The 25733-nt window shown below is 50.5% G+C and overlaps 2 protein-coding genes across 3 annotated transcripts in view; both read left to right on the top strand.

The window, feature by feature from the left end:
* The first annotated feature begins 90 nt into the window (after positions 1 to 90).
* Positions 91 to 14348, top strand: MARCHF2 (membrane associated ring-CH-type finger 2). Its single transcript, XM_061188800.1, has 5 exons — positions 91 to 217; positions 4392 to 4619; positions 9828 to 10023; positions 11490 to 11699; positions 13730 to 14348. The coding sequence occupies exons 2-5, from the start codon at positions 4444 to 4446 to the stop codon at positions 13886 to 13888; spliced, it is 741 nt and encodes a 246-aa protein (XP_061044783.1). The 5' UTR covers positions 91 to 217; positions 4392 to 4443; the 3' UTR covers positions 13889 to 14348.
* Positions 14349 to 16870: 2522 nt separating this feature from the next.
* The window catches only part of HNRNPM (heterogeneous nuclear ribonucleoprotein M), a 38877-nt gene continuing 30014 nt past the window's right edge, over positions 16871 to 25733 (top strand). For both annotated transcript variants that reach the window (XM_061190560.1, XM_061190559.1), the window contains exons 1-2: positions 16871 to 17020; positions 25420 to 25589. In XM_061190560.1, coding sequence (XP_061046543.1) covers positions 16908 to 17020; positions 25420 to 25589 — 283 coding nt within the window. In that variant the 5' untranslated portion in view covers positions 16871 to 16907. The remainder of the gene's footprint in view (positions 17021 to 25419; positions 25590 to 25733) is intronic.

The following is a 25733-nucleotide window of genomic DNA, read 5'->3' as shown; positions in this document are numbered from 1 at the left end:
GGCCCCACCTCCCAGGGCGGGACTTCTACGGCGATTGGCCAGTGTAGGCGAGAGGCGGTCGCTATTGGTTCGTGGCACCGTCTGCTTGGCGGGTGGTGTCCCGACGCAGGTGCCGGCCGGAGCGGAGCTAGCGGCGCTGACGAGACCGGCCGGGCCGGGACCAGGGCCCGGGCAAGCGGAGGGGCCTGCGCGGCCGCCCGGCCCGGCCGCGGATCAGGTAGGCACGGTCGGGAGGATGGGGCCGGGGGGTGCCGATCCGCGGGCCGGCCCCGAGTTTGAGGCCCGAGCCCGGCCCCCAGGCGGGACGGCCGGGCTCGGACAGTCGGCCTCAGCCTTCCCAGGGACTAGGTGATCGCAATTCCCGTCTTTGCAGAAGGCAGGAGGTCCCCTGGGGGCCGGCACACAGTAGGTGCCTCTCTGAGCCTCGGTCTCCTCATCTGTGAAACCGGGTCATCCCAGTACCAACCTAATCAGGCTGTTGGGAGGAATCAGGAGGTGGCAAATGAGGAAAGCGCTCTGCACACAGTAGGCGGTCAATAAATGACCAGTCACCTTCCCCAACCTCCTTCTCAGAGGGGCTCTGCCAGGAAAATAGTAAATATAATGACCCAGGCACTCGATCAGCAGAGTGCCTGGCTGTCTGTGGCTGCTCAAAACGGGATAGCCAGAATTTATAGGATTAGCTCATTTAGTCCTCTAGCGACAAGATCAAGTGGAAGTACTAGAAACGTTCCCTGCTATACAGATGAGAAATCAAGGCTCAGAGAGGTCAAGCCTTTTGCCCAGGGCTACACAGCGAGTAATGATCAGAGCTGCCATTAGAGCCTGGCCTCCAGTGCAGGGCCATGCAAGTACTGAAGGGCATACAGGAGCCTCTCTGTGGTAAGTGAAGAGGAGTGAATGCATTTCACAGGCTCCATGTTTATCCTAAAAAATAATAACAGTGAGCATTTGTTGAGCGCTTACTGTGTGCCAGGCACTGGCTGTGCCTTGTCTCATCAAACCCTACCAACAGCTCTGTAAGCTGATGATGGTAATTATCATAAGAGCTAATATTTATCGACTTTCCCGTATTTATGCATGTATGAGCTGGGTTTCATTGGGGCCCCCATTATACAGAAGAGAAAACTGAGGCCCAGAGAGCAAAACAGCTGGACTGAGATGACACTGTGGGGAGCTAGGGCCCTCTGACTCTTCTTCCCTTGGTTTCCTGCCCTCAGAAAAAAGGAGTCTGGGTAGGTGTGGAAAGGTTGTGGTGCCCCAGCGCCACCCCAGACAAGCCTAGCCAAGGGCGAGCTTCGCTGGAGGAATTGAGCCTGGGTGCTCCTTCCCAGGAAGCCCCTCAGCAGACACAGTCCACTAGCTTCGTCAACTTATTTGACAAAGGAGAATAATGAGGCCCAGAGAAGCCAAGTGTCTTGTTCTAGGACACACAGCATTAGTAACAGAGTCAGGACTTAAAAGAACCCAGATCTCTTGAGTCCCAGACCCACTCACTGGACTAAGTTCAAATCCTGGCACTGTCCTGACTTAGCTGTGTGATCTTGGGCAAGAAGCTGCCCCTCTCTGAGCCTCAGTCTCCTCACCTGTCAAATGGGGGTAATTATTGGACTTACGTCATAGTTTTGTCGTGAAGACTCAGTGAAATCCATCTCTCAAGCACTGGGCCAAGTTTGCTTGAGGCATTGGCTCGCTCTGCCATCCCAGCAGCCCCAGAGCTGCAGCCACCTTATCCTTGCATCCAGCCTCGAGTTTGGCCTCTTGCAAGCCCAAGCCTCTGTGCTTTGCACAGATCTCTAGCCTCTAAATATTTCTGATTCCCATCATGGGTGCTGGCAGACCAGGGTCTGGGGGGCGGGGTCAAGAGACCTAGCTCTCCCAACCCTGCGCTTACACAGAGGAGGGGCTGAAAAATTAATGCAGGAACTCTGTACTAGACACAGGGCCAGGTGCTGGAGAGACTGATGAGTGGAAGACAGACGTGGTTAAACCAGTAGATGAAGAAATAAGAGCATTTCATGGGAATTCCCCGGCGGTCCAGTGGTTAGGACTCTGCTCTTTCACTGCTGAGGGTCCAGGTTCAATCCCTGGTCAGGGAGCTAAGATCCCACATGCTGTGCGGCGCGACCAAAAAAGAAAAGAAATAAGAGCATTTCAGGCCCGTAGGCAGAGAGTCTTTCTGCGCTGTTCCTAAGGCCGCTGAGTCATTGGGCCCCCTGAGTCCGGCCTTTGCCCAGTTCTTGGATGGATCGAGAGGGAGCCCACTGTGGCCGTATGTCTGAGCACCCTCTCCAGTATCCGCTGACTCAGGAATAAAGGCGGCATTGGCCTCTCAAAAAAAAAAAAAGAAAGAGCATTTCAGAGAGGGGTACATTCTGTAAGGGCAATAATGTGGACACCAATGGCACTTTGACCAGAGTGGTCAGGGAAAGCCTCTCTGGGGAGGTGACCTTTGAAGGAGACACTTATAACAACTGTTTGAGTTCAGTAAGCTTAGCACAGTACCCGGCTTGCAGTAGGTACTTAATAAACAGTAGCTGCTATTATTATTTTGGTGATTTGCAGGCCTTGCATTAGCAGATTTTACCAGTGTTTTTTTTTTTTTTAAAGCGTTTGTGGAAGTCTTTTTTTTTTTTTTTTTAATTTATTTATTTATTTTTGGCTGTGTTGGGTCTTCGTTTCTGGGCGAGGGCTTTCTCTAGTTGCGGCAAGCGGGGGCCACTCTTCATCGCGGTGCACGGGCCTCTCACTATCGCGGCCTCTGTTGTTGCAGAGCACAGGCTCCAGACGCGCAGGCTCAGTAGTTGTGGCTCACGGGCCTAGTTGCTCCGCGGCATGTGGGATCCTCCCAGACCAGGGCTCAAACCCGTGTCCCCTGCATTGGCAGGCAGACTCTCAACCACTGCGCCACCAGGGAAGCCCTTTACCAGTGTTTTTTGTTTTTGTTTTTGTTTTTCCCCTGACAGTAAAAGAAATGATAGAACTTAATATACAGTAGCTGTGATGTTTCTTGTGATGCCCAATTACTTGCAGAAATGTGAAGGCCAATCCTTGGCGGGGCAAGAGGCGTGGATTCCCCTCTGCCTGCGTTCCCTTGGGTAACCCAGCGACTTCCCTGCTGGCCTCTGAGCTGGAAATTCTGGTTGCAGGCACTCGGAAGGGACAGCAGTGTACACAACATGGCAGGCCTGGCCACTGCCCTGAGGATGTTATCTCAGTCATGCAGCCTTCCTCCCAGGCTCCTCCTGCCTCTGGGCTGACACTTGCTTATGTGGCCAACAGCAGCCCAACTATAGAGGCTCAGAAGGGCCTGCTGAGCCTGGAGGTCTTCTGGCTGAGCTGTTCAGAGACTGTTGATCTGGCAGCAGACTGTCCTGGTGCAAGAAGTTAGCCGATGACTTGCACTGCTTCCCTCCCGCCCCTCTTTGGGTCTCAGAGTTTGACTGGCAAGGGTTGGTAAAAAACAATTGTGGGGGGACCTCAGCGAATGTTTCGGGAGTCTCTGGATCATAGTTCCTAGGGACAGACGGTGGAGTATGAGACAAGTTTGGGACAGAGATCCTTAGCTCCAGGGCACCTGTATTGGCTTCAAGAGGCCTCTGTTACTTTCATGAAATTCTCCGAGGGAAATACACAAGCCTTGCTGGCTGGTTCTGTGACAGAAGAAGAGCTTGCCAAGGGTTCCTTTTGGCAGGTCAGAGCCCTGGGGTGGGGGGCAGAATCCTGCTGAAGTCTCCCACCCAGAGCAGACTTCAGATCGCTCCGGTGGCCTCTCCTTGGGGACAGAGGCATGGGTTAGGGCAGCTGCTCTGGTGGGTGGAGACAGAGACTGCCATGGTCCTCCCCAGCCTGGGCCACTTCCTTGATAGCCTGAGTTATCAAGGAATTCAGAGCCCCACAAGAGGCCATGAACCAGGAGGGTCAAAGTGACTCACCATCCTGGTCTGCTGGGCCAAGTTTCTAGCTCAGTTCTGGCCCACTGCAAGGCGGGCATGAGCCCAGGCCTGGCAATCCAATCCATGGATAACAGTCTCTACATGGTTGGCGGGCATGGTTCTGTTCCTGGAAAGTGCCAAGCACAGGGCCTGCTACACAGAAGGTGTTCAATCACTGTTAGGTGCTGTTATCATGTCTGGAAAGGTGATATTGGGGGTGACCTGCATGCTTTGCAGGCTGGGCCGGGCTGGCCTCTCTTAGGAGAGTCAGAGGTAATATAATCAAGCCCCTGAGATGTGCCAGGCCTGGGCTGAGCTGCATGTGTGACCTTATTGAATCCTCACAGCCCCCTCCAAAGCCCCATTGTACAGATTGGGCAACCGAGGCTCAGAGAGCTGGATTCGGTGTGTGGCTTGCTAACCTTGCCCTTAATCTTCCTGCCGGCCTCTCCCCAGGCTCCTGGGACCATGGGCCTCGGGCCCTGAGGACACGGGGCTCCCTGTGGCCATGACGACGGGTGACTGCTGTCACCTCCCTGGCTCCCTGTGCGACTGCTCCGACAGCCCCGCCTTCTCCAAGGTCGTGGAGGCCACGGGCCTCGGGCCACCCCAGTATGTGGCACAGGTGACTTCAAGGGACGGCCGGCTCCTCTCAACTGTCATCCGGGCCTTGGACACACCGAGGTGAGTGGTGGCCAAGCAGGGATATTTGCCTTCACTCACTTCGCTCTCAGGCCCGAAGGATTTCCTCCCAGCCCTGCCTGGGGTCAGAAATACAACTGCGGGAATCCCCTGGTGGTCCAGTGGTTAGGGCTTGGTGCTTTCACTGCCGGGGCCTCGGTTCGATCCCTGGTCGGGGAACTAAGATCCCACTAGCCGCGGGCCAAAAAAAAACCAAAAAAGAAATCCAGCCCCCTAGAGGGGACAGGTGGGCAAATAAACCAGTAGTCGCCACGTGGAAACTGGCTAGCCAGGTCTGATTCTTCACGAAAAGCAGAAACTCCAGATTGCTGGTTAAAATCTGAAGGTCCGATGTTGGTGAGTATCTCACGTCTTGGGGCGGCTGCTTGAGGAAGTGGCTGCCTGTGGACTCAGGGTGCCTGGGCTCAGGTCCTGAGTAGAAGCCTCTCTCCCTGTACAACCTGGGAAAAGTTGCTTCACCCCCGTGTCTCTAAACTGGGGACACCTTCCTCACTGGGTTGTTTTGAGAGTACGTGGCCGTGGTCCACATAAAGTGCCCGCAAGGGGCTTTGCTACCTCATAAGCATTTGATAAATGTATTTAAACCTCAGTGCCAGCCTTCCAGACCCACGTGTGAGCTGAGTCCGCCTGGTTCGCCAACTTGTCACCAGTCCCAAGGAAAAGAGATTTAAGGAAACCCCACACAAATTTAAATCCACTTTAACTCATTAAGATTTAATCTGGCCACCAGGTTTTCAAGATTAATGTATCTTCACGATGTTTACTTGAGACAATTTAATTCATAAGCTTCTCTTTCCAATTTTTTTTTATTGTTACGATATAACATACAATTTAGCTTCTTGGCCATTTTATTTTTTTAAAATTTATTTATTTTATTTATTTATTTTTGGCTGCATTGAGTCTTCGTTGCTGCACGTGGGCTTTCTCTAGTTGTGGCGAGCGGGGGCTACTCTTCGTTGCGACGCGCGGGCTTCTCGTTGTGGCTTCTCTTGTTGCAGAGCATGGACTCTAGGTGCGCGGGCTTCAGTAGCTGTGGCATGTGGACTCAGTAGTTGTGGCTCGCGGGCTCTAGAGCGCAGGCTCAGTAGTTGTGGCGCACGGGCTTAGTTGCTCCGCGGCACGTGGGATCTTCCCGGACCAGGGCTCGAACCCGTGTCCCCTGTGTTGGCAGGCGGATTCTTAACCACTGCGCCACCAGGGAAGCCCTCTTGGCCATTTTAAAGTGTACAGTTCAGTGGCTTTAAGTACGTTCACAGTGTTGTGCAACCATCACCACCATTCAACCCCATAACTCTTTTGATCTTGCAAAACTGAAACTCTGTCCTCATTAAACACTCACTCCCCAGCCCCCTCCCCCAGCCCCTGGCCCCCACCATCTACTTTCTGTCTCTATGGATCTGACTTCTCTAGGGACCCCCTGTGAGTGGAATCAGACAGTATTTGTCCTTTTGTGACGGCTTCTTTCACTGAGCATCATGTCTTCAGGGTTCATCTGTGTTGTAGCAGGTGTCAGAATCAATTCATAAGCTTTTCATTCAAAACATAAAAAGAAGCAGATGGAAGCCTTGCAGTGCTTTGGAGGGAGCCCACTGCCAGTCACCCTGTAAGTCTTTGCCTGGCATCACTTCTTTCAGGAAGCCTTGCCTAAGCCCAGATGAGATTGGAGTTCTCCTTCTGGACTTCCTCCAGGGTCTTGGTTTTTATGTCTGCATCTCCATCAGACCCAATGAAGTCAGGACAGGGTCTGTGCTGCTTGAGCCAGGCTGGGAGCAAGGGGACCCTTAGCGGGCCCAGGGGCCTCCTAGCCAGAGCTGCCGGGGTGGGGGGCAGGGAGGAAGTCTCCCTCCATGGGGTTCCTGGGGGCCACTGAGTGAGTTGACGTCACCTTGCCCCACCCTCCCTTTTTACACCTGGGGAAACCGAGTCCCAGAGGGAGCTGGACCCCTGCCAGTGTCACTGAGCAGAGCTGAGGCTTGAACCTAGGGCTCCCCTTTGGGTGTGGGGGGCAGGAGGAGAAGCCTGTTCGGTCCCATCAGCCTCCCCTGCAGCCCTCAGAGACCCAGGCAAGCAGCGGTACCAGAGTGGCCCCTCCGCGGGCAGCTGGTGGTCAGGACAGCTCTGCCCACTGAGACCGACCGCAAGGCCCTCCTGATCTACCCCTCTGCCATTTTTTTTTTTTTTTTTTTTTGGGCTGGATTGTATGGTAGTGCTTTTTTTTTTTAATTTTTAAATTTTTAATATAATTTTTAAAGGTTGCACTCCATTTACAGTTACAAAATATTGGCTCTATTCCCGGTGCTGTACAATACATCCCTGTAACCTGTCTTACACCCAATAGTTCGTACCTCCCACTCCCTGACCCTCACGTTGCCCTTCTCCTCCCTCTCCCCACTGGTAACCACTAGTTTGTTCTCTATATCTGTGAGTCTGCTTTTTGTGTTGTTATACTCACTAGTTTCTTGTATTTTTTAGATTCCACACATAAGCATACAGTAATTGTCTTTCTCTGTCTGACTCATTTCACTCAGCATAACACCCTCCAAGTCCATCCATGTTGCTGCAAATGGCAAAATTTAGTTCTTTTTGACGGCTGTCTCTTCTGCCTTCTTGTTTTGTTTTGTTTTTTGGCCGCACCGTGAGGCATGTGGGATCTTAGTTCCCCGACCAGGGATCGAACCCGTGCCCCCTGCAGTGGAAGCATGGAGTCTTAACCACTGGACCGCCAGGGAAGTCCCCCCGTCTGCCTTTTGATGCAGCTCAATCCCAACTTGCCCAGGCTGAAGGCCAGGGCAGAACAACCCTTCCCAGAGAGAGGGCTGCTGTTGTTTTCCCAAAGGGTTGTCATCATCCAGGGACGGGGCCCTCTTTACAGCCTCCTGGCCAATCTCCCCAGGAGGAAATGAGGATCCTCCACTGCCACTGCTGGGAGGTGCTGGGATCGGCAGAGGCCACCCAAGCAGGTCAGTGTCCCCCTCCTTCTCTTCACTCACCCTGTAACTCCTCCTCCCAGCCAGCCTGTGCCATCTGGGAGCAGCAAGGGTGGGGCTGAAAGATACTGTCCCCAGCACCTGGCTGGTTCCATGACCATAAAATCAAGCCTTCCATTTCACTTCAGAGGAGATCCTGATTCCTGGGGGCCCATGGCACCCCAAGTGGGGCAGAAAGTTCTGGACCCTGAAACCTTCAGAGGCCAAAGAGGAAGGCCCAGGAGGTATCTCTGGGGCCCAGGACAATCCACAAAGGCTCAGGCTTGAGGGCCAGCATCTGGGGCCCCTCTGGCCTCTGTGAGGCCTCCGTTCTCTCCGCCCCCTGGTCTGTGAGCTGGCCAGGCCCTCCCGGAAGCTGCCCTGAGCATTTCTGCACCCCCAGCCCTTCCACCTGGCCTCCTCCCGCTGCCCGATTCCCCATGGCTTCCATTTCCATCTCCCTTCTGCCCATGGAGCATGCTCTGGGCAGCCCCACTGGGATCTGTGGATGTCTCACCCGCTCTCCCGTCCCATTTCCTCCTCAACTGTATCATTTGCATGATTTTCCTGCCAGAATTTTGAGAGTAAAGCCCACTTCTCTTGCCCTGCTACTGGTGGCAGGCAGCCTAGTGGCTCAGAGCATACAGGCCCTGGAGTGACTTCCTGGGTTCCAATCCCAGCTGTGCCCGACGACTAGCTGTGTGACTTCTGCACAAACAGGTTAACCCCTCGATGCCTCAGTTTCCCTGTCTGTAAAACAGGGGCAAAAAGAGCACCTTCCTCCCAGGCTCTCTGTGAGAATGAGAAAAATTAACCCAGATGTTGCCCTCCAAATTGTGCATGGGACCTCATCAGCGCTCAATCATAAATCAGTGTGTGCTTTGTTTTCTTGTGTTTTGTTTTCTCTGAACTTGCACCTCTGAAGTAGGGTTCTTCAGGGACAAACCCCAAAACCGACGTGGCTCTCCCTCAAGGTCCTTGTCACTTCCACTTCCCGGCTTGGTTTCCGGAGCCGGGATCCCTTTCCTGTTCACTTGATGTGTGTGGGGAGTGTGGGAGCAGAGGGGAGCCGGGCATGCCCTTTTGACCTTGGAGGAAAAAGTAGCAGCCCAGGCACAGGATTAAGGACCAGAAAGCAGACCTGAGGGGTCAGCTCAGCTCTAGGGTTTCAAAGCAGCCAGGCCCCGCCCCGCAGCAGGAGACGCTGAGAAAAGGATAGAAAGTTTCTGAGGGGAAACTGGCGTTATCTGGAAAACAGCTCTCCTGCTCCGCCTCCTCCGTGTGTTCCCGCAGTCCTCTCTCTGGGCAGAAATGTCTGGAAAACAATGACTCATGTGCTGGACAGCCGCTGGGGCCACCAAGGCCACGCCCCTGGCCTCCTGAGCTGCCCCAGGAAGGACCCAGCATCCCCAGAGACCAAGCTGGGGCCGAGACTTCCCTGAAGCAGCTTCCTGCAGACGCTTTTTATGTCTGTTTTCCGAGCCTCACTAGAGCAGAAGAGCCGGGGAGCTCTTCTCCCTGGATGCACAGGTTTCTTAGGTAGCATGGCCTTCAGGTGTGGCTGGATCCAGAGCTTCTGATGATGTCCTTGAGACTCTGCTTCTCCCTATCTTTTGGCTCCACCTTCCTCTGTTTCCCTCTGTTTTGGCATCATTCACAGACTCCATGTGGGGACCAGGCTGCTGCCAGCAGCTCCAGACTTACATCAGCCATGCTGCCTGTAGTTCTGGAGTTCAGGGAAAAAAAAAAAAAAAAAGAATTTCAGGAATCAATTCCCAGTGGCTCTGATTGCATCACACATGCTGTTCCCTGAGTCAGCCCCTGTGACCAGGGATGTGTAGTGTTTTGATTGGTCAGGCCTGAGGTCATCAGGGGTGTCGTCTTGAGGACCAAGAGTTGAGAGTGGATTGGTTGCCCAGCACAATCAGGGTGGTATTGTAGCAGAAGGAGGAGTGGACGCTGGGCAGGCAGGTACAAGTGATGCTCACCCTGGGCCTAAAAAGGTGCCGTGGGAACCTTGGGGAGAGAGCACATCACTCCACCTATGGGAGTCTGTGAAGGCTTCCCAAGGGAAAGGATATTTGGAGCCGGGCGTTGAAGGATGAGTAGGAGTTTGCCAAGTAGCAGCATATAGGGGCGATGCTGAGCTTGTGATCCAGTGCATGTGAAGTAGGCATAGGCAGGAAACTTGATCGTTACTCATGTGTCCCATCTCTGTGTCTAGCGATGGTCCATTCTGCAGGATCTGCCATGAGGGAGCGAATGGGGAGAGCTTGCTGTCTCCATGTGGTTGCACTGGCACACTGGGCGCCGTGCACAAGAGCTGTCTGGAGAGATGGCTTTCCTCATCCAACACCAGCTACTGCGAGCTGTGCCACACGGAGTTTGCAGTGGAGAAGAGGCCCCGGCCCCTCACAGAGGTATGCTTGGGAGCCTGAGGTTGGAGTGGGCAGAGGGGAGGAAGGCAGGCGAGGGACCGGAGGAGGGAATTGCCCTGGAGGATCCTGGTAGGCTGGGGAAGCAGCTTCTCTATAGGGAGGAACCTCTCTCCTCTCCCCGGGGTCAGTTCTGCTGATGGGGGTGGGGAACCGGGCCTGAGGTTCCAGACCTGACAGACCCTGTGCCTCCTCCCTGTTTTGGTCACTTCAGGTGACCCTAAGGCTGAGACCAGAGGAATGAGAAGGGGGTGCCCAACCTGAGGAAGGGCAGTCCTGGTGGAGGGCACAGCAAGTGCAAAGGCTCTGAGGCCAGGAGAAGCTTGGTGTTTTTGACAAAGCCCACGTGGCTGGAGTGGAGCTAGTTAAAGGAGGAGGAGAGTGGCCCAGAAGGAGGGGTAGTGGCCTCGCCGGGGGGCTTTGTGGGACAAGCCTGAGAGCTTAGACTGTAGCCTGAGCGCGATGGTGGGGGTTGAGATGGGATATTCCCAGGCATGACGGGAGCCACATGGCTTTCCAGAACATTGCTGGTTGCCCGAGTGCCCTCCAGGCTCCTCTCTGCCCAGCTTGGCTTGGTGTGGGGCAGCTGAGAGCTGCAGGGGGATGTCACTGCACTGAGGTGTGGGCTCCTGGAAAGGCCCCTGGCCCATCCGGGACCTTGGGCTCTTAGGAGAACAGTTGGAGGGAGAGCCAGCCTGCCTGCACCGCTCCCCCCCACCACACTCCCACCCCAGTGCCTTTGCACATGCTCCTTCTGCAGCCTTGAGCGCCGTCTCCCCCATTCTTCACCAGGCCCCTTCTGCTCATTTGGTTCTCTGCGGTGTCACCTTCTCGGCATAGCCTTCCCCATCCTGATCATTCACCCTGTTTCATGCCTCCCCTGACTAGCATGAGAGCTATGGGCAGGGACTTTTTCCTGCCATCATCTGTGGCAGGCAGTGTAGCATAGAGGCCAAGACGCACAGGCCCTGGGACAAGACTTCCTGGGCTCCAGTCCTGGCTTTGTGGACGACTAGCCATATGAGTTTGCACAAATGGGTCAGCCTCTCCGTGCCCTCAGTTTCCCCCATCTATAAAACAAGGTCATGGGGCTTCCCTGGCGGTCCAGTGGTTAAGACTCCGTGCTTCCACTGCAGGGGGCATGCGTCTGATCCCCTGCGCGGCCAAAAAAACCAAAGAACCAAAAAACAAAAAACAGGGGCAGAAGTGCCCCGCACCTATCCGGGCCTGGCCTGTCATCGTCATTGTCTCCATAAATATTTGAAAGAAGGAACGAACGCAGGGAGGTGCCAGGCAGGAGGCTGGTCCTGCAGGGCCCAGCGATGAAGACGGGCGTCAGCAGAGGGGGCGGAGGCCCTGGCGGTCCCGCACCCCATCCCCCCGCGGAGGCTCGACGGAGGGTGGTGCATGACGGTCTCTCTCAGCGGTTCCCCCTCCCTTCTTCCCTGCAGTGGCTGAAGGACCCAGGGCCTCGGACAGAGAAGAGGACACTGTGCTGCGACATGGTGTGCTTCCTGTTCATCACGCCTCTGGCCGCGATCTCAGGCTGGCTGTGCCTGCGCGGGGCCCAGGACCACCTCAGGCTCCATAGCCGGCTGGAGGCGGTGGGGCTCATCGCCCTCACCATCGCCCTCTTTACCATCTACGTCCTCTGGACGCTGGTGAGTGGCTGCCCGCCAGAGATCAGGCATCTGGGAGCAGTCAGGCCTGGGGTTTGGTCAGCGGCTTGGAGCAGGTGGGGGGCGCCCTGCCTGCCTCGGCTTGTGGCTGGCCCTCGGGTGGAAGCAATTCCCAGCATCTCATGGAGCTCCAAATTCCAAGCTGGTCCAAGGTCCAGGGAGCCAGGCGTGAGCCTTCTGCCCCAAGGATACAAGGGCACGTGATCACCTCTGCTGAGTGCAGGCCCCGCCAGCCACGAGCTCCACCAAGACTGTACTGGCTGGGGGGTGGGGGGGTGGCGAGAGGCAGAGGGACACCAAAAGGCTGCGGAAGAAAGAGCAGGAGAAAGAGAGACAGAGAGAGAGGACCATCAAGAGACAGAGAAGGACTTCCCTGGCGGCCAGTGGTTAAGACTCCACGCTTGCACTGCAGGGGGCGTGGGTTGATCCCTGGTCGGGGAACTAAGATCGTCCCACGCGGGGGTTGGGTGGATGGTGAGAGAGAAAACGACTGGGGTTGAGAGAGAGTGACTAGTGGGGTGTTGTCCTGGCTTCTGGCAGGCATGAGAACCCTCGCTCAGAGAGGAACGGTCCCCAGAGTCTGGCCCCTCAGACAGAACCACTGGCCTCCAGCTGTGGGGCACTCCCTCCTCAAAAATTGTTTCCCAGCGCATCCACCAAGCAGGTTTTTTAATACAAGTAGGATGAAATCATAGGTTCTGCTTTGCAGTCTGCTTGTTTTCACTTTGCTAATGTCCTTTAAAAAAAAAAAGGCAGCCACCCAACAATCCTTCATTGTATGGGTGTGCTGTATTTTTTTAACTAATCCCTTTTGATGGACACTGGGATCATTTCCAATGTTTTTTTTTTGTTGGTTTGTTTTTTTGTTTCCCTTCTTTTTTTGCCGTTATAAACTGTGCTTTGGGTGCCACCTGTGCAAATGTTTCTTGGAACTGGCTTGGTTAAAGAGTATGAACCATTGACATTTATTGGAAAAAAATGTTTTTTTTTTTTAATAGATTTGACTCATTAGAGCAGTTTGAGGTTAAACAGCAAAATGGAGCAGAAAGTACAGAGTTCTCCAAAATCCTCCCCCACACCTGCAGAGCCTTCTCCACGCCACTGCACCAGAGCAGTACATTTATTACAGTCGATGAACCAACATTGACACATCATCACCCCAAGCCCATAGTTTACATTGGGGGTTCACTCTTGGTGTTGAACAATTTGTGGGTTTAGACAAATGTATAATGACATGTATCCATCATTAGAGTGTCATACAGAGTATTTTCACTGCCCTAAAACCCCTCTGTGATCCTCCTGTTCATCTCTCCCTCCCCCAAGCCCTGGTAACCACTGCTCCTCTTACTGTCTCCATAGTTTTGCCTTTTCCAGAATGTCCTATAGTTGGAATCATGCAGTCTGTAGCCTTTTCAGTGAAAGCGCCGAGTCCTAACCACTGGACCGCCAGGGAATTCCCTGTAGCCTTTTCAGATCTGCTTCTTTCACTTAGTCATATGCATTTAAGGTTCCTCCATGTCTTTTCATGACTTGATAGCTCATTTCTTTTTGGTGCCAAGTAACATTCCATCGTCTGGATGTCCCACAGTTTATTTATCCACTTACCCACTGAAGGACATCTTAGTTGCTTCCAAGTTTTGGCAGTTATATGATCCATTGACGTTTGGCCCCTTCCCAGAGGCTTTATCACTTCACTGCCACCCTCTGAGAGACAGAAAGGGACCCCCCCCCCAACTTCCACACACACACACACACACACACACACACACACAGACCCTCTCACCTTTGCAGGGCCCTCAGTGCTGGTGGGGAGGTTCCCCAGGTGAGGCAATGGGTTGTGTGTGCACTGTCTGTCTGAGAAATGCCCGGATGCTGCCCGTGCTTCTGGAAGCAGGAGCCTGGTCCTGGTTAGGTCGAGGCAGATGCCTCAGGGGCCCCGTTTTCCTCTCTTGGGGGTAGAGGCTGGCTGGCCAGAGGCTGGCCCTCCTGCTCATCTCTACCCTGCCCTGCAGGTCTCATTCCGCTACCATTGCCAGCTGTACTCCGAGTGGAGAAGGACCAACCAGAAAGTGCGCCTGAAGATCCGGGCCACCGATGGCCCGGAAGGCACCCAGCACTCCCCTCTGGCAGCTGGGCTCCTGAAGAAGGTGGCAGAGGAGACGCCCGTGTGAAGGCCGGGCTGGCAGGGCCAGAGGCAGCTGGCGATGCCCTGGCGTTTGGAAGGACAGAAACTGCCCGACCCTTCCCGCACGGCCGGAATGCTTCTTAGGCCAAGAGATGCCAAAGTGGAGCTGATTCCGTGATTCCCGTGTGAAGCTATTCTCAGATCGTTTTGCACACTCTAATACATGAGGAGGACAGACGGACGTGGTCCCGAGCTTCGGATGGAGCAGGCACCCTGATCTCATTCTGAGGTCTACCTGGCCCCTCCTGGGCCAGCAGCCATGGCCAGAGGCGAGTCGCAGGCACCCATCGAGCTGGGAGGTTCCGCAAGCTTCTTGCACTTTTCTGCACCTGGGAGGCTCACATTCCCGGCACCCTCAACTTTATAAAGTTGCACTGTGTTTCAAAACCCACCCCCCCTACCCCACCCCACCCCCAATGAATAAAAGGAGCCCTTGCTGGACAAAACGGACCTGTCAGTCACGTTTCTGAGGCCTCAAAGTGAGGGTGCTGGGACCGAGGGGAGTCAGGACCACACAGAGGTAACAGCAGCAACAACCAATGCTCTCGGCTGGTTTGAGGGATCACAGGGCTAGAAGCAAAGTGGGAGTTTTCAAGTGAAGAGCAGGTAGCAGGGCTATGTATTAAATGATTTAAAATAAATATACATAAGAATAGTGTCTACTTGCTGTGTGTCTCCCATGAGTCAGATACCCCGCTGGGCCCTTTACACTCACTAACAAGTAATGTCCACACTTACCGAGGGTCACCCTGAACAGGGCCCAGTACTTTTTTTTTTTTTGGCCACATCACGCAGCCTGTGAGATCTTAACTCCTCAACCAGGGATCGAACCCTCGCCCCCTGCATTGGAAGCACACAGTCTTAACCACTGGACTGCCAGGGAAGTCCTGAGTTGTAGTTTGGTGCTAGGCTGTCTTTCATGACCCTTAATCCTAGCAGAGAGAGAGCAAGTCTTAGACTCAGATCCTTTGGCAGAGCATATGACTGAATTTACACTTTAATAGCATCATTCTCTTATTTATTTTTTACAATAAGCTATTTAAGGTAAAGCAACATTTTAACATCCTTTTTTTCTTTGGCTGTGCTGTGAGGTAAAGCAACATTTTAACATACTTTTTTTCTTTGACTGCGCTGGGAGGCTTGCAGGATCTTAGTTCCCCAACTAAGGATCGAACCCAGGCCTTGGCAGTGAGAGGGCAGAGTCCTAACCACCAGACCGTGAGCGAATTCCCAAAACATCCTTCTTTTAAAGAAAATAACATGTCAATTACAGGAAAGAGTGAAGGAATTAATAGTGCAGGCGATGGCTAAACCCAGGAATCTGGGCAGTGTTGGATTAAATCAACCAGCCTATAGGAGCACAGCCTAGTAGAAAGTTTGTCTCCTCAGCCTGGGCCTGGCTTGTGGCTCATCTCCAGCCACACCCACTGCCGGAGAAGGGATCAGAGAAAAGGCGGCTTCTTGTCCCCGCTGCTTTGTATTCGGCCTCCTCTCCATGATTCTGACAGACTGCTGTGGCCTCTTCCGCCATTTCTGAGCCCTGTTGGGCAAGGGAATTCAGAGATTCGTGAGGCTTCTTCTGGTCCAGGGGCCCCTCTGGTCTAGAGAGGTCTAAGGGGGAGGGGGGGAACTTCCCTGGCTGTCCAGGCCAAAAAAAAAAAAAAGAGAGAGAGAGAGAGGTCTAACGGGGAGGAAAGGAAACTGAGATGGATTCCAGTGGGACCATGTGAAGAGGGTTGGTGTGCACAGGGGATTTTAGTAGATCAGAGATTTCCGGGGGCAGGGGGCGGGGTGGGTGGGGGGAGATGAGAGGAGGGGCTTGCAGATGGGCAAGAGAAAGGAGTTCTGAGACAGGTGAGTCTGGGAAGTTCTTGGGAATGGGAGCTGGAAAGAGAGGGTGGGGCCTATCCTCTGCCTTAGCCTGGGCTATTGGATTTATTCTCCGGGCCTGGAGTTCTTAACCTGGCCGGATTAAGTATTTAATTTGGAGGAAGGTGTGGCAGGTGAGATAGTTCCTCAGAGCCTGATGAAATGTAGTTATTTTGTGAGATAGGGGGAAAAGAACCCATTTTTCCCATTGTGAGCTTAGAGAGAGTTTGGTGGTTAGATGGGAACTTCTTCAAGATCCAGTGAAGCATTTATTTCAAAGTACCAGAGACAACAGAGACCAGGGGTGGCTGCTGGGTAAGGGAGCCTGAGGCCTCTGAATGCTGGGGGCTCTGGCCTCTTCCCAGGCCACTGTGGCTGTCCCAGGACATCGTCCTGTAACAGCCCTGAAAACCCATTTGGGGAAAGGGCCAAGCTCTCAGGGCAGAGGGACCCACGGTCAGGCAGGAAGGAGCCCCATCATGTGATTTCTATCACCATGTTTGGCTTCTTGCTTGTTCATTCACTCAAGAAACATTCATAAGCACATTCGAAGTCTCCAGCTAGGCTTCTGGTTGTTGACGGCTGTTAGTGAGAGAGACTTAGGCCATGGGCTCTGCACCCAGGACTTCTCAGCGTGGTGGGGAGACAGGTCGGATAGAGCCCAGATATTCTTGGTGCAGGATGATACTTGCTTAGAGAGAGAGCATTTTACACATTTGTCCTGCGGCCTGGCCCTTCAGTGTCCTACCCTTGCCTACCTAACTCCTTTCTAGCCTAGTAAACAGAACTTTCGCTGCCCTTCTGCCCTAGCTCTGATTACAGAAAGCTGGGAGTGACGAGGTCCACGTGTGGGGGGTGGAGAGATGGCGCCTCTACCAGACCTGGAGAGCGGATGGAGTATCCAGTAGGCGCCAAACGCAAGTTAGTTGCGAGAATGAATTAGTAACAGCTGACGGTGCGCGCCTGCGCGCGGCGGGGGCGTGGCCCGGAACAGGGGCGTGGCCCGGTGCTGGAGGGAAGGAGGCGGGAGGCCGCCGCGGCGCGAGCAGACGTTACTGGTCGCGCCGGATCACGTGAGCACGCAGGCGCAGCGCCGCGCATCCCGCTCGCTCACACAAAGCCCAGACGCGGAGAAAATGGCGGCAGGGGTTGAAGCAGCAGCCGAGGTGGCGGCGACGGAGCCCAAAATGGAGGAGGAGAGCGGCGCGCCCGGCGTGCCGAGTGGCAACGGAGCTCCGGGCCCGAAAGGGTGAGTATTCCACAGCTCCTTGTCCCAGGCCGGGCACTTTTGCGGCGGTCGGCGGCGGCTCCGTTAGGTCTTGGCGGCTTCCCACCGGCGCGGCCTCGGCCGGGCTTTCCCCTCAGGGTCTGCCGAGGGTGGGGGCCGCCCAGGCCGTGAGGGGTGAAGCCGGGCGGCCCCGGGAGCGCCTCTAGGACAGCTCCTTCTTCCCAGGCCTCGGGCCTCAACTCCCCCGGTCCCTCCAGGCCGGGTCCGACCCCGACCCTGACGCAAAGGCCTCAGGCCGGGCCTCTGCGCGCGGGGATAATGGCGCGCGGGCCCCGGAGCCGACGGGCCCCGGAGTCCGCGACCCGCTCGCCTGTCGGGTGACCTTGGTTGGGCGCGTGGTTTCACGTCTCTCCGCAATGGCCCGGGGCCTCAGTTTCCCGATCGGTAAAGTGGGGGAGGGGAGGGATTGCGCACGCAGGATCGCGCCCGTTGTCGGTCCGGGTAAACGGTAGCAGAGGCGGGTGGGTATCGGGAAGGACCGCGAGGCCGGCTCCGGCAGCCTTCTCCCCCCTCCCGCCCCCCGGCGCGCGCCGTTCCCCTCCTCTCCAGCCCCCCCTCCCCCGGCCCCGCGATAAGTGCCTCGGTCAGACCCGCCCCTCGCTCCACGCTCTGGCCTCGGCTGAAGTCCCTCACCTCCTCCCCAGGTGCGCAGTAGGTATTTGTGGAGAGATCGGACCTGCTGCTCAATGTTCAGCCGTAGAAACAAACTATAGGGGGGGAAAAAAAAAAAAAAAAAGGGAAACATTCTCTTCCGTGTTCTAGGGGAAGATTTTTCCATCATCAGGCGGGTTCACCCATTTCCAAACTCCCGTCACCCTTTCAGTCCTGTTTAGAGGTCTGTCTCGGGTCCTCGGTTTTTAAAGTTTCCATAAAGCTTTAAAGCATCCCCTTATGTCCCCTTGAATCCCACTCATTCTGATTACAGCCGCCTGAAAGATGGAGAGGCGTTTTGCCTCCTCCCGGCAGCTGTGGGGGGAGGACAGGGGAAGGCTGGGCACACATTTGGTTTACCACATACGTTTTTTAAAAATTGTGGTAACATACGTAAGGGGAAATTTACAGTTTTAGCCATTTTTAAGTGTACGATTCAGTGGCATCAACTGCATTTGCGGTGTTGTGCAGCCATCACCAGTATCTGCGTCCAGAACTTTTTCATCATCCCCAACAGAAACTAGCTGTTAAACAATAACTTCCTCTTCTCCCCCTCTCCTGGTTACCTGTGTCATACATTCTGTCTCCTATGAATTTGCCTTCCCACAGATTTTTAATGTGCATAATTGGAGTTCGTGGGGATTAAAAGTGAATGTAGTTAAAGCGCTTTGTTAATGAACACTCACTAAATACTAGCTATGTTGTTAAACTTTCTCTCCTTAGGTGGGGAGGAACAAAATACCGTGGTTACTGGTCCTTGGAAATCAAGAGAAAGGCATCTTAGAAGTATTCCTAACCCTTTATTATTGAAAACTCTGGAAAGGGATGTGTTCATTTAAACTTATTTCTTTACCTATTTCCTTTATTTCTTTATCACAGGATGGAGTGCTGCTAGAATCGTGCTAGGTGAGAAGTTATTAGTTATAGATTATAGCATCTGGGGTACATTTTTCAAATTTCCCATTTTCCACTGTCCATTTCCAAATAGTCATTTTGTGACTGATTCCAAATAGTCATTTTGTGACGCACGTTAACACATGGGCTATTAGAAAGAATCTGAAGGTTTTAGAGCTAAAAGAGCCCTTGTTGGAAAGAACCTCAAAGTCTAGGACTGCTTAGTAGAGACTATTTTAGGAAGTTAGGAACACTTAGATCTGTTTCAGAGGGCCATTGGAAAAGTTTGTGCTCGTGGTGTTTTTTTTGCATCACGAAGCTTTTAAAGCAGAGTTCTTTAGAAAACAAAGCCCCCCCCCCCCTGCTCACAGGGAAGGCCAAGGAATATTTTTGTAGTAAAGTAATTGTGCTGTGGTATTAGTAAAAGGAGTTAACTAGGTAGGGAGCATGGAGGGGCTCCCCTCCCCCCAGCCTAACCTGCTGGGGGCAGTTAAGAGGTGTTCCTCTAGGGGGACAAGGATGAAAGACGATGGAGAGAGGCAGAGAGGAGAGTGTCCAAAGACTAGGGATTTTTATATATTTATATACTTGATACGTATTTAAAGAACCCAAACTGCTGGAGCACTGGGGGCCAGCTGGTGGGCAATGAATTCCAGACTAAGGAATTTAGATTTTTATCTTGAAAGCCTTTGAGGGAAGGGAAATGAGTGAGACTGGATTCTTCTTACCTTTGTCTCCACCAGGAGTGGAGTGTGCTGTAAACCAAAAGGGCAGTGAGATAGCAAGCTTGATGAGGACCCCAGATAGGACAGCTTGTTTTGCAGTTCCTTTTCTTCTGGGTATAAGAGGAGGGTTTGTTTTATTTTGATGAGAAATCTGTTTCATCTAAAGACAGTCAAGGGACTTCCCTGGTGGTGCAGTGGTTAAGAAGCCGCCTGCCAGTGCTGAGGACACGGGTTCAATCCCTGGTCTGGGAAGATCCCACATGCCGCGGAGCAACTAAGCCCGTGCGCCACAACTACTGAGCCTGCGCTCTAGAGCCTGCAGGCCCGCGTGCCTAGAACCCGTGCTCTGCAACAGGAGAAGCCTCCTCAGTGAGAAGCCCGCTCACCACAACTAGAAAAGCCTGCATGCAGCAACAAGACCCAATGCAGCCAAAAATAAATGAATAAAAATAAATAAATTAAAAAAAATAAATTCTGAAGTTAAAAAAAAATAGTCAAGATTCAGAGTTAGAGTATATTAGTCAGGAGGTAAAAGCGTTCATTTTAGAGGACTATGTAGGCTTAGGTTTGATTTTTTTTTTTTTTTTTTAATTTAAAATTTTATTTTTTAAAAATAAAGGTTGCACCGTCCATTTAAAATCAGTGACTTAACCTACTCCACTTTCAGAGTAACCTGTGGCTGAATCAGAAAACTGAGAGATAGGCTATTTTAAAAATAAAACTTTGTATTAAGTATAAATTTCTGGGGATGTAATGTTAGTGTTGACACTGTTTTACAGTCAAGAAAATTTTTTTTTTTTTTTTAAACAATTGAGAAGACTCAGGTTAAGGAAATTGACCCAAAGAATCTGGGGGAGGCCATCTTGACTCCAGGTCCTTTGCTGCTTCCACACACCACCCTGGTAACCTCTCACTGAACACAGTTATTTGAAGTGGTTTGTTGTTGTTTTTTTTTTTAAAAACCAGATTCTCTGTGCTTTGCAATGATTTGAGTGTTTGCTGTACTTTAAAAAGTGATTGTGTACTTGATAATAATTTTGAGGCACATTTGATTGTGAGCTCAAGATTAGAATAGGGGCTGTAGGTTGTTTGAATGCATGCTGCCAGCTCTTTGCTTTCACTTTGCTCTTTGATTTTATTCATGGCTAGGCAGGGAGATACTAGTCTGCAAAGATAAGGTTGCTTGTTTCATTTAGGAGTTGGCAGATGGTCTCTCCCATTACCATGTTTTGCAGTCATAGAGGTGAAAGCTGAATTGCTCCTTTGGTAGTCTGTAATGAGTACAGTGCCTAGATTTCCTCAGCCACGGCCCCAGTGGGCTTATTTTAAAACCTAATCAGTATGTGCAATGGTAGAAGGCAAGGAGTGAATCATTCTCCAGAAAATTTTTGGTACAAAAATATATCATTGCCACAGTTAGTGTGCCAAGTCTGTCCTTTAAACTTGTCAGTGTGGATAAGTAACCTCCTTTCACAGGTGAAGGAACTGAGGCCTGACAAAGAGTTGGTGACATTGGGGTTCAGACCTAGATAACCCTACCTCTTAGTCACCTGTAGTACTGCTCCCTTAGGTATTGCGCCTAACATTTACCAGCCTGCTTTTTGTTAGGCTGATTGTTGATTCTCACGACATCCCTGTGAGCTACATGGATACAGGTTATGCTGGTTTTGCTGGTAAAGAACCAGAGAGGGAAAGAGCTTAAGTCACGTGGGTAGTTAGGAGGTGGACCTGGAGCTCGAATAGTGCTGTGAATAGTGCTCTCCACATCTTAAATGCATTAGGGGAAACTCAGGATTGAAAGGATTTCTGTGAAGAGTCATTTTACATAAGGGATGGTTCTCAAGGGAATATGGGGGTGGGGGAGTCTTTTCCCTCAGGAGATGTGGTCAGGATTTCAACGTATTGGGGTTGCCATTTCAAACTACACTCTTGATTGAAAAACTGTGAGAATAATGAGAGTATTATACGTGAGCGGGAATGCCATGGAGGCGTAAGGGAGGGTAGGGATTCACTGTTTTACATGTTGAATGTGGCAGCCCTTGGTGAAATAGGCAGGCACCCAATCTTTTTACTTGTGATCTTTATGTACAGTATAATTCTAGTATGGTGGAGCAGTGACATGTTAAATTATCAATTTTCAAAGAATGCAGTCAGTGAAACAATTCCAAAGCCATATTAAACATAATTAATCTTATTTTAATGACTTGGGAGGTTCTTACAGATACTTTGGGCTTATCTTTATTGATGTATCGTGAATTAGGTTGATAGAATGTCAGAAAAAGTTTTTTTAACATATTGGGTCTATTTAGAACTTCAGGTAGATGATTGAGTGCCAGAATCAGATGGGGTGTTCATTGGGAATTGGGAGCCACTTAGCGAGGAGAATATTGGTAAGGCATTTAGCTTGCTTAGGTAGCTTCAGTTTCTTTGAAAGATGACAAATTTGTTACTTTATGTAAGAGTTACAAGTCAAGTTATATTGGGGTTAGGTTTGAAATTTAAGAAACTAGTGGAAACTTAAAAAATGTATAATTGGCACAATAAACTGCCTAAGTTGGAAGTATACGATTTGATACCCTCACTGAATCAAGATAATAAATACAACCATAACCCCCTTTGCTGCCCCTTTGTAATCTTCTGAGTCCTTTTTTCCCCCACCCCCAGGCCATAGTATGCATCAGTGGTTCTCAATGGGGTGATTTCTTCTTTCCCTTCAGGGGACATTTGGAAGTGTCTTGGAGATATTTTTGATCTTCATTTTCAAGTCTGAGGAATGGGGCTGCTACTGGCCTCTCTTGGGTAGAAGTCAGGGATGCTGCTGAACATCCTACAGTGCACAGGGCAGCCTCCCACAACAAAAGGATTATCTGGCCCCCAAATATCAGTAGTGTTGAGGTTGAGAAAACCCGCTATAGATTAGTTTGCCAGGTTAGATTTTCTCAAATATAGTTGTATATGATGAAATCTTACCATATGTACTCCTTCTTTGTCTGATTTCTTTGAGTATAAGTATTTTGAGATTCATCCGTGTTGTGTGTAGTTCATTACTTTTTGCTGAGTAGTATTTCAGTGTATGGATATACTATAGTTTGTTTATTCATTTACCTGTTAGTAGACATTTAGATTTCCAGTTTTGGGATATTACAAATAATGTTGCTGTGAACATTCAGGTCTAAATTTTTGTATGGATATATTTATTTTCTTCTGGGTAAGTATCTAGTTGTGGATAATGTATGGTAGGTGTGTTTTAACATTTAAAATTCTATAATATTCTAAATTTGGGGTATTTAGGATAAAGCAGGTTATTTCATCAGTGTAGCTAAATTATAATCTACCTATAAAAATGTGCTTCTAAAAGGTTTTCACAGCTAAGTGTTATATGTATTTTAGGGCTAGAAGCATATTCCCCTAATTTTATCCCGAAGGTAAGTGAGAAGATTGAATTAAACATTAAAAAAATGGGCTTTACTTAAACTGTCACATCATCTATACTTGAACGTGTGTCACGTGAGGTTTCTTTGAGGGTGGTTTTCTACAATTCTGTCAAGAATAGAGTTGATGGTGATTATTAGAGTTACAAAAAGGTCAATTTTTTAAGGAACTGGAAGTGATGAGATAGGAGGAAACTTCTCAGAGAGAGGAAATGATTAGCCAGAGAAGGACTTGGGTACAGTAGTGCTTTGCTCACACCTTGGCCATAACCCATTTGAGCTGCTTTCTTGATGATGAGCCATGTGATATGGATTAACCCCAAACCAAATCCCCAGTTTCTGGGGTTAGATTGGGTAGTTTATTCTTAGCAGTAATGATGCATGGCAGAATATGGCCTAGACACTTTGTTACCTACTTTGTCTTGTAATTAGTTATTTATACATTTTGTAACTAGTAAGGTGAGCTGGGCAGCCTTTGAAAACACAGGCTGGAAGCATTACTGTGTCATGCACCCTGTGTCAGAGTAATGTTTTTTAATGTAGATTGTAGAATATTTGGGTTTCAAAAGAAACCAGTTCTAAAATATATTCCTACCCACAGACTCTCTGTAGGCCCATGAAATGTAGATTGATCTACATTTTATGAATTGTTGTAACACACTTCCTCCGTATGTACGGAGGGTAAAATGCATGCTCTGTCTGGCAGGCGGGTGCAGGGCTTTCATATGGAGTGGATGGGTGGACTGTGCTTGCAGTGTGCAGTCAGCCTGAAGAGGGTCTGTTGTGAGCCTGGGTAGACAGAGTGAAGAATTCTAGGAATCTGGGGATTGGTGTGGCCCTACTCCCCCTCCCCCATCTGCCAGCCCATGTGAAGGAGGTCTATTTATTCCATGTTGGTATAGTTCAGATCATGGAGGAAGTTGCTTTCCTTAGTTTTGCCTAGGGTGATAACTTCACTGGGTTACCACTTGGCACGCCTGTGTTTGGATATGAGGGACCAGTAGAAAAAAATACTTTGGGGACTACAAAAAGTTGCTAACTTTAATTTTTCCAAGTACACTGAAAGAAAGTCCTCCAGCTACCATTGATGTTTGAACACTACCCCTCCCCCACACAGGGAAGACATATCCTAGAATAAAGATCAACCCTTTACGTTAAAGAAGGTCTTATAAATCATCAGTACTGTAATCTTGGCTTTTTGTTTTCTTTCCATTTTTGTCCTGGATCACAAAGTCTCTGCTAGAATCTGTAGTTTGGGAGTCCCTTGATTCTCACTGGTGGAAAGCATAGGGCTTGGGAAGCAGAAAGTGCTGGACTTAGTGCCCTGAGAGGACTTCTGTGGCTGCTGCCTCCCCAGTTGTTCTTGGTCAGCTCTCACAGGTGTCTGCCTATGGTCAAAGGGGGTTCGGAACAGCCACACGAAGCCAGCGCAGGGCCACCCTGTCCGGTCCCTGGGCTGTGGACTGGGCTTCCAGCCTGTCTGGTTCTGTGCTTTGGGAGCCTGCATTTCTTGTGAAACTTTTCCTGCCCACTCTTAAGCCAGATTCGTACCTGTAGAGCTTAGAAATGTTACTCCATGGAAGCACCTAACACACAAAGGTAAAGAGTATTACAGAAAAGGCCATGTCAGAAAAACAAATCCACCCTTCTTTGCCAAAGGTGGAATTGTTTGCGTGCTGTCTTTAATCTACTGGCGTTGCTCAGACTTCAGTTTCCCTAGCCTCAAAGTAATAGGGTTGAGTAGAGAATGGTTTCTTTCCCTTAAAAATTTTGTTTTTAAAAATTGTGGTAAAATATATGTAAATTTTGCCATCCTAAAATGATTACGTGTACAGTTTAGTGGCATTAGGTACAGTGTTGTACACTATGCCAATAGCCACTCACCATTTCCAGAACTTTTTTCTTTTATCATCCCAAACAGAAACTCTGTAGCCATTAAACAGTAACTCCCCATTCCCACCTCTCCCCAGTCCTTGGTAACCTCTATTCCTTTTTTCTCTATGTCTGGCTTACTTCACTTAGCATAATGTTTTCAAAGTTCATCTGTGTTGAAGCATGTATCAGCACTTCATTCCTTTTTTTATGGCTGAATAAGTAATATTCCATTGTATGGATCTACCACATTTAGTTTACTTCGTTCATCTGTTGGTGGACACTTGGGTTGTTTTCACCTTTTGCTATTGTGAATAATGCTGTTAATGGTGTACAAGTACCTGAGTCCAATTTTTTTCTGCCCACAATGAAAGACACTTTTATTTGTAAAGCTAAAATTGGTTGGGCCTATGTGTGCCACCTCATTTCTGTTCCATGAAATCTTATAAATCTTCCTTCTCTTTTCCTGTTTCTGTCTTGGAATTAAAGCACCTTGGGCAGGGAGTTGGCCTGTCTCCCCCACCTCTGTTAGAGCCCCACAGGAGTGTGTGAAGGCCTAGGAAAGCACACTTGTCTTGGGAATGATTTTTTTGATAGGTGGGTTTTAAGGAGTGTAATACTGCAGTTTTCTGCTCTATGGACCACTTTAGTTTGTCTCAAATCAGAATCAATATTAGTCTTGTGTTACATGTAACTTTGTGTGGGATTGTAAACCTGGAAAATCAAATATTGTCTTTAGTATTGTGCTAACATATGGACTTTTTTTCCCCCTCTCTTTTGAATTCAGTGAAGGAGAACGACCAGCTCAGAATGAGAAGAGGAAGGAGAAAAACATAAAAAGAGGAGGCAATCGCTTTGAGCCATACGCCAATCCAACTAAAAGATACAGAGCCTTCATTACAAACATACCTTTTGATGTGAAATGGCAGTCACTTAAAGACCTGGTTAAAGAAAAAGGTAATGGTACTGGTGGTTGAGTAGGGTCAGAAGGTTGGTGTGTCATCTTCTCTGTGGATAATTCCTTGGTTATTTTTTTGTCAGTGAAGCTGTTCTGGGTAGAGCATGTGTTCTCCAGGCTTGAGAGTGAAGCCCCCCCCATCC

This window comes from Eubalaena glacialis, chromosome 4 (assembly GCF_028564815.1).
Source record: "Eubalaena glacialis isolate mEubGla1 chromosome 4, mEubGla1.1.hap2.+ XY, whole genome shotgun sequence".
Taxonomy (NCBI): Eukaryota; Metazoa; Chordata; class Mammalia; order Artiodactyla; family Balaenidae; genus Eubalaena; species Eubalaena glacialis.
Note: the sequence above shows the minus strand (reverse complement) of the source record. Positions and strands in the feature narration are given on the sequence as shown.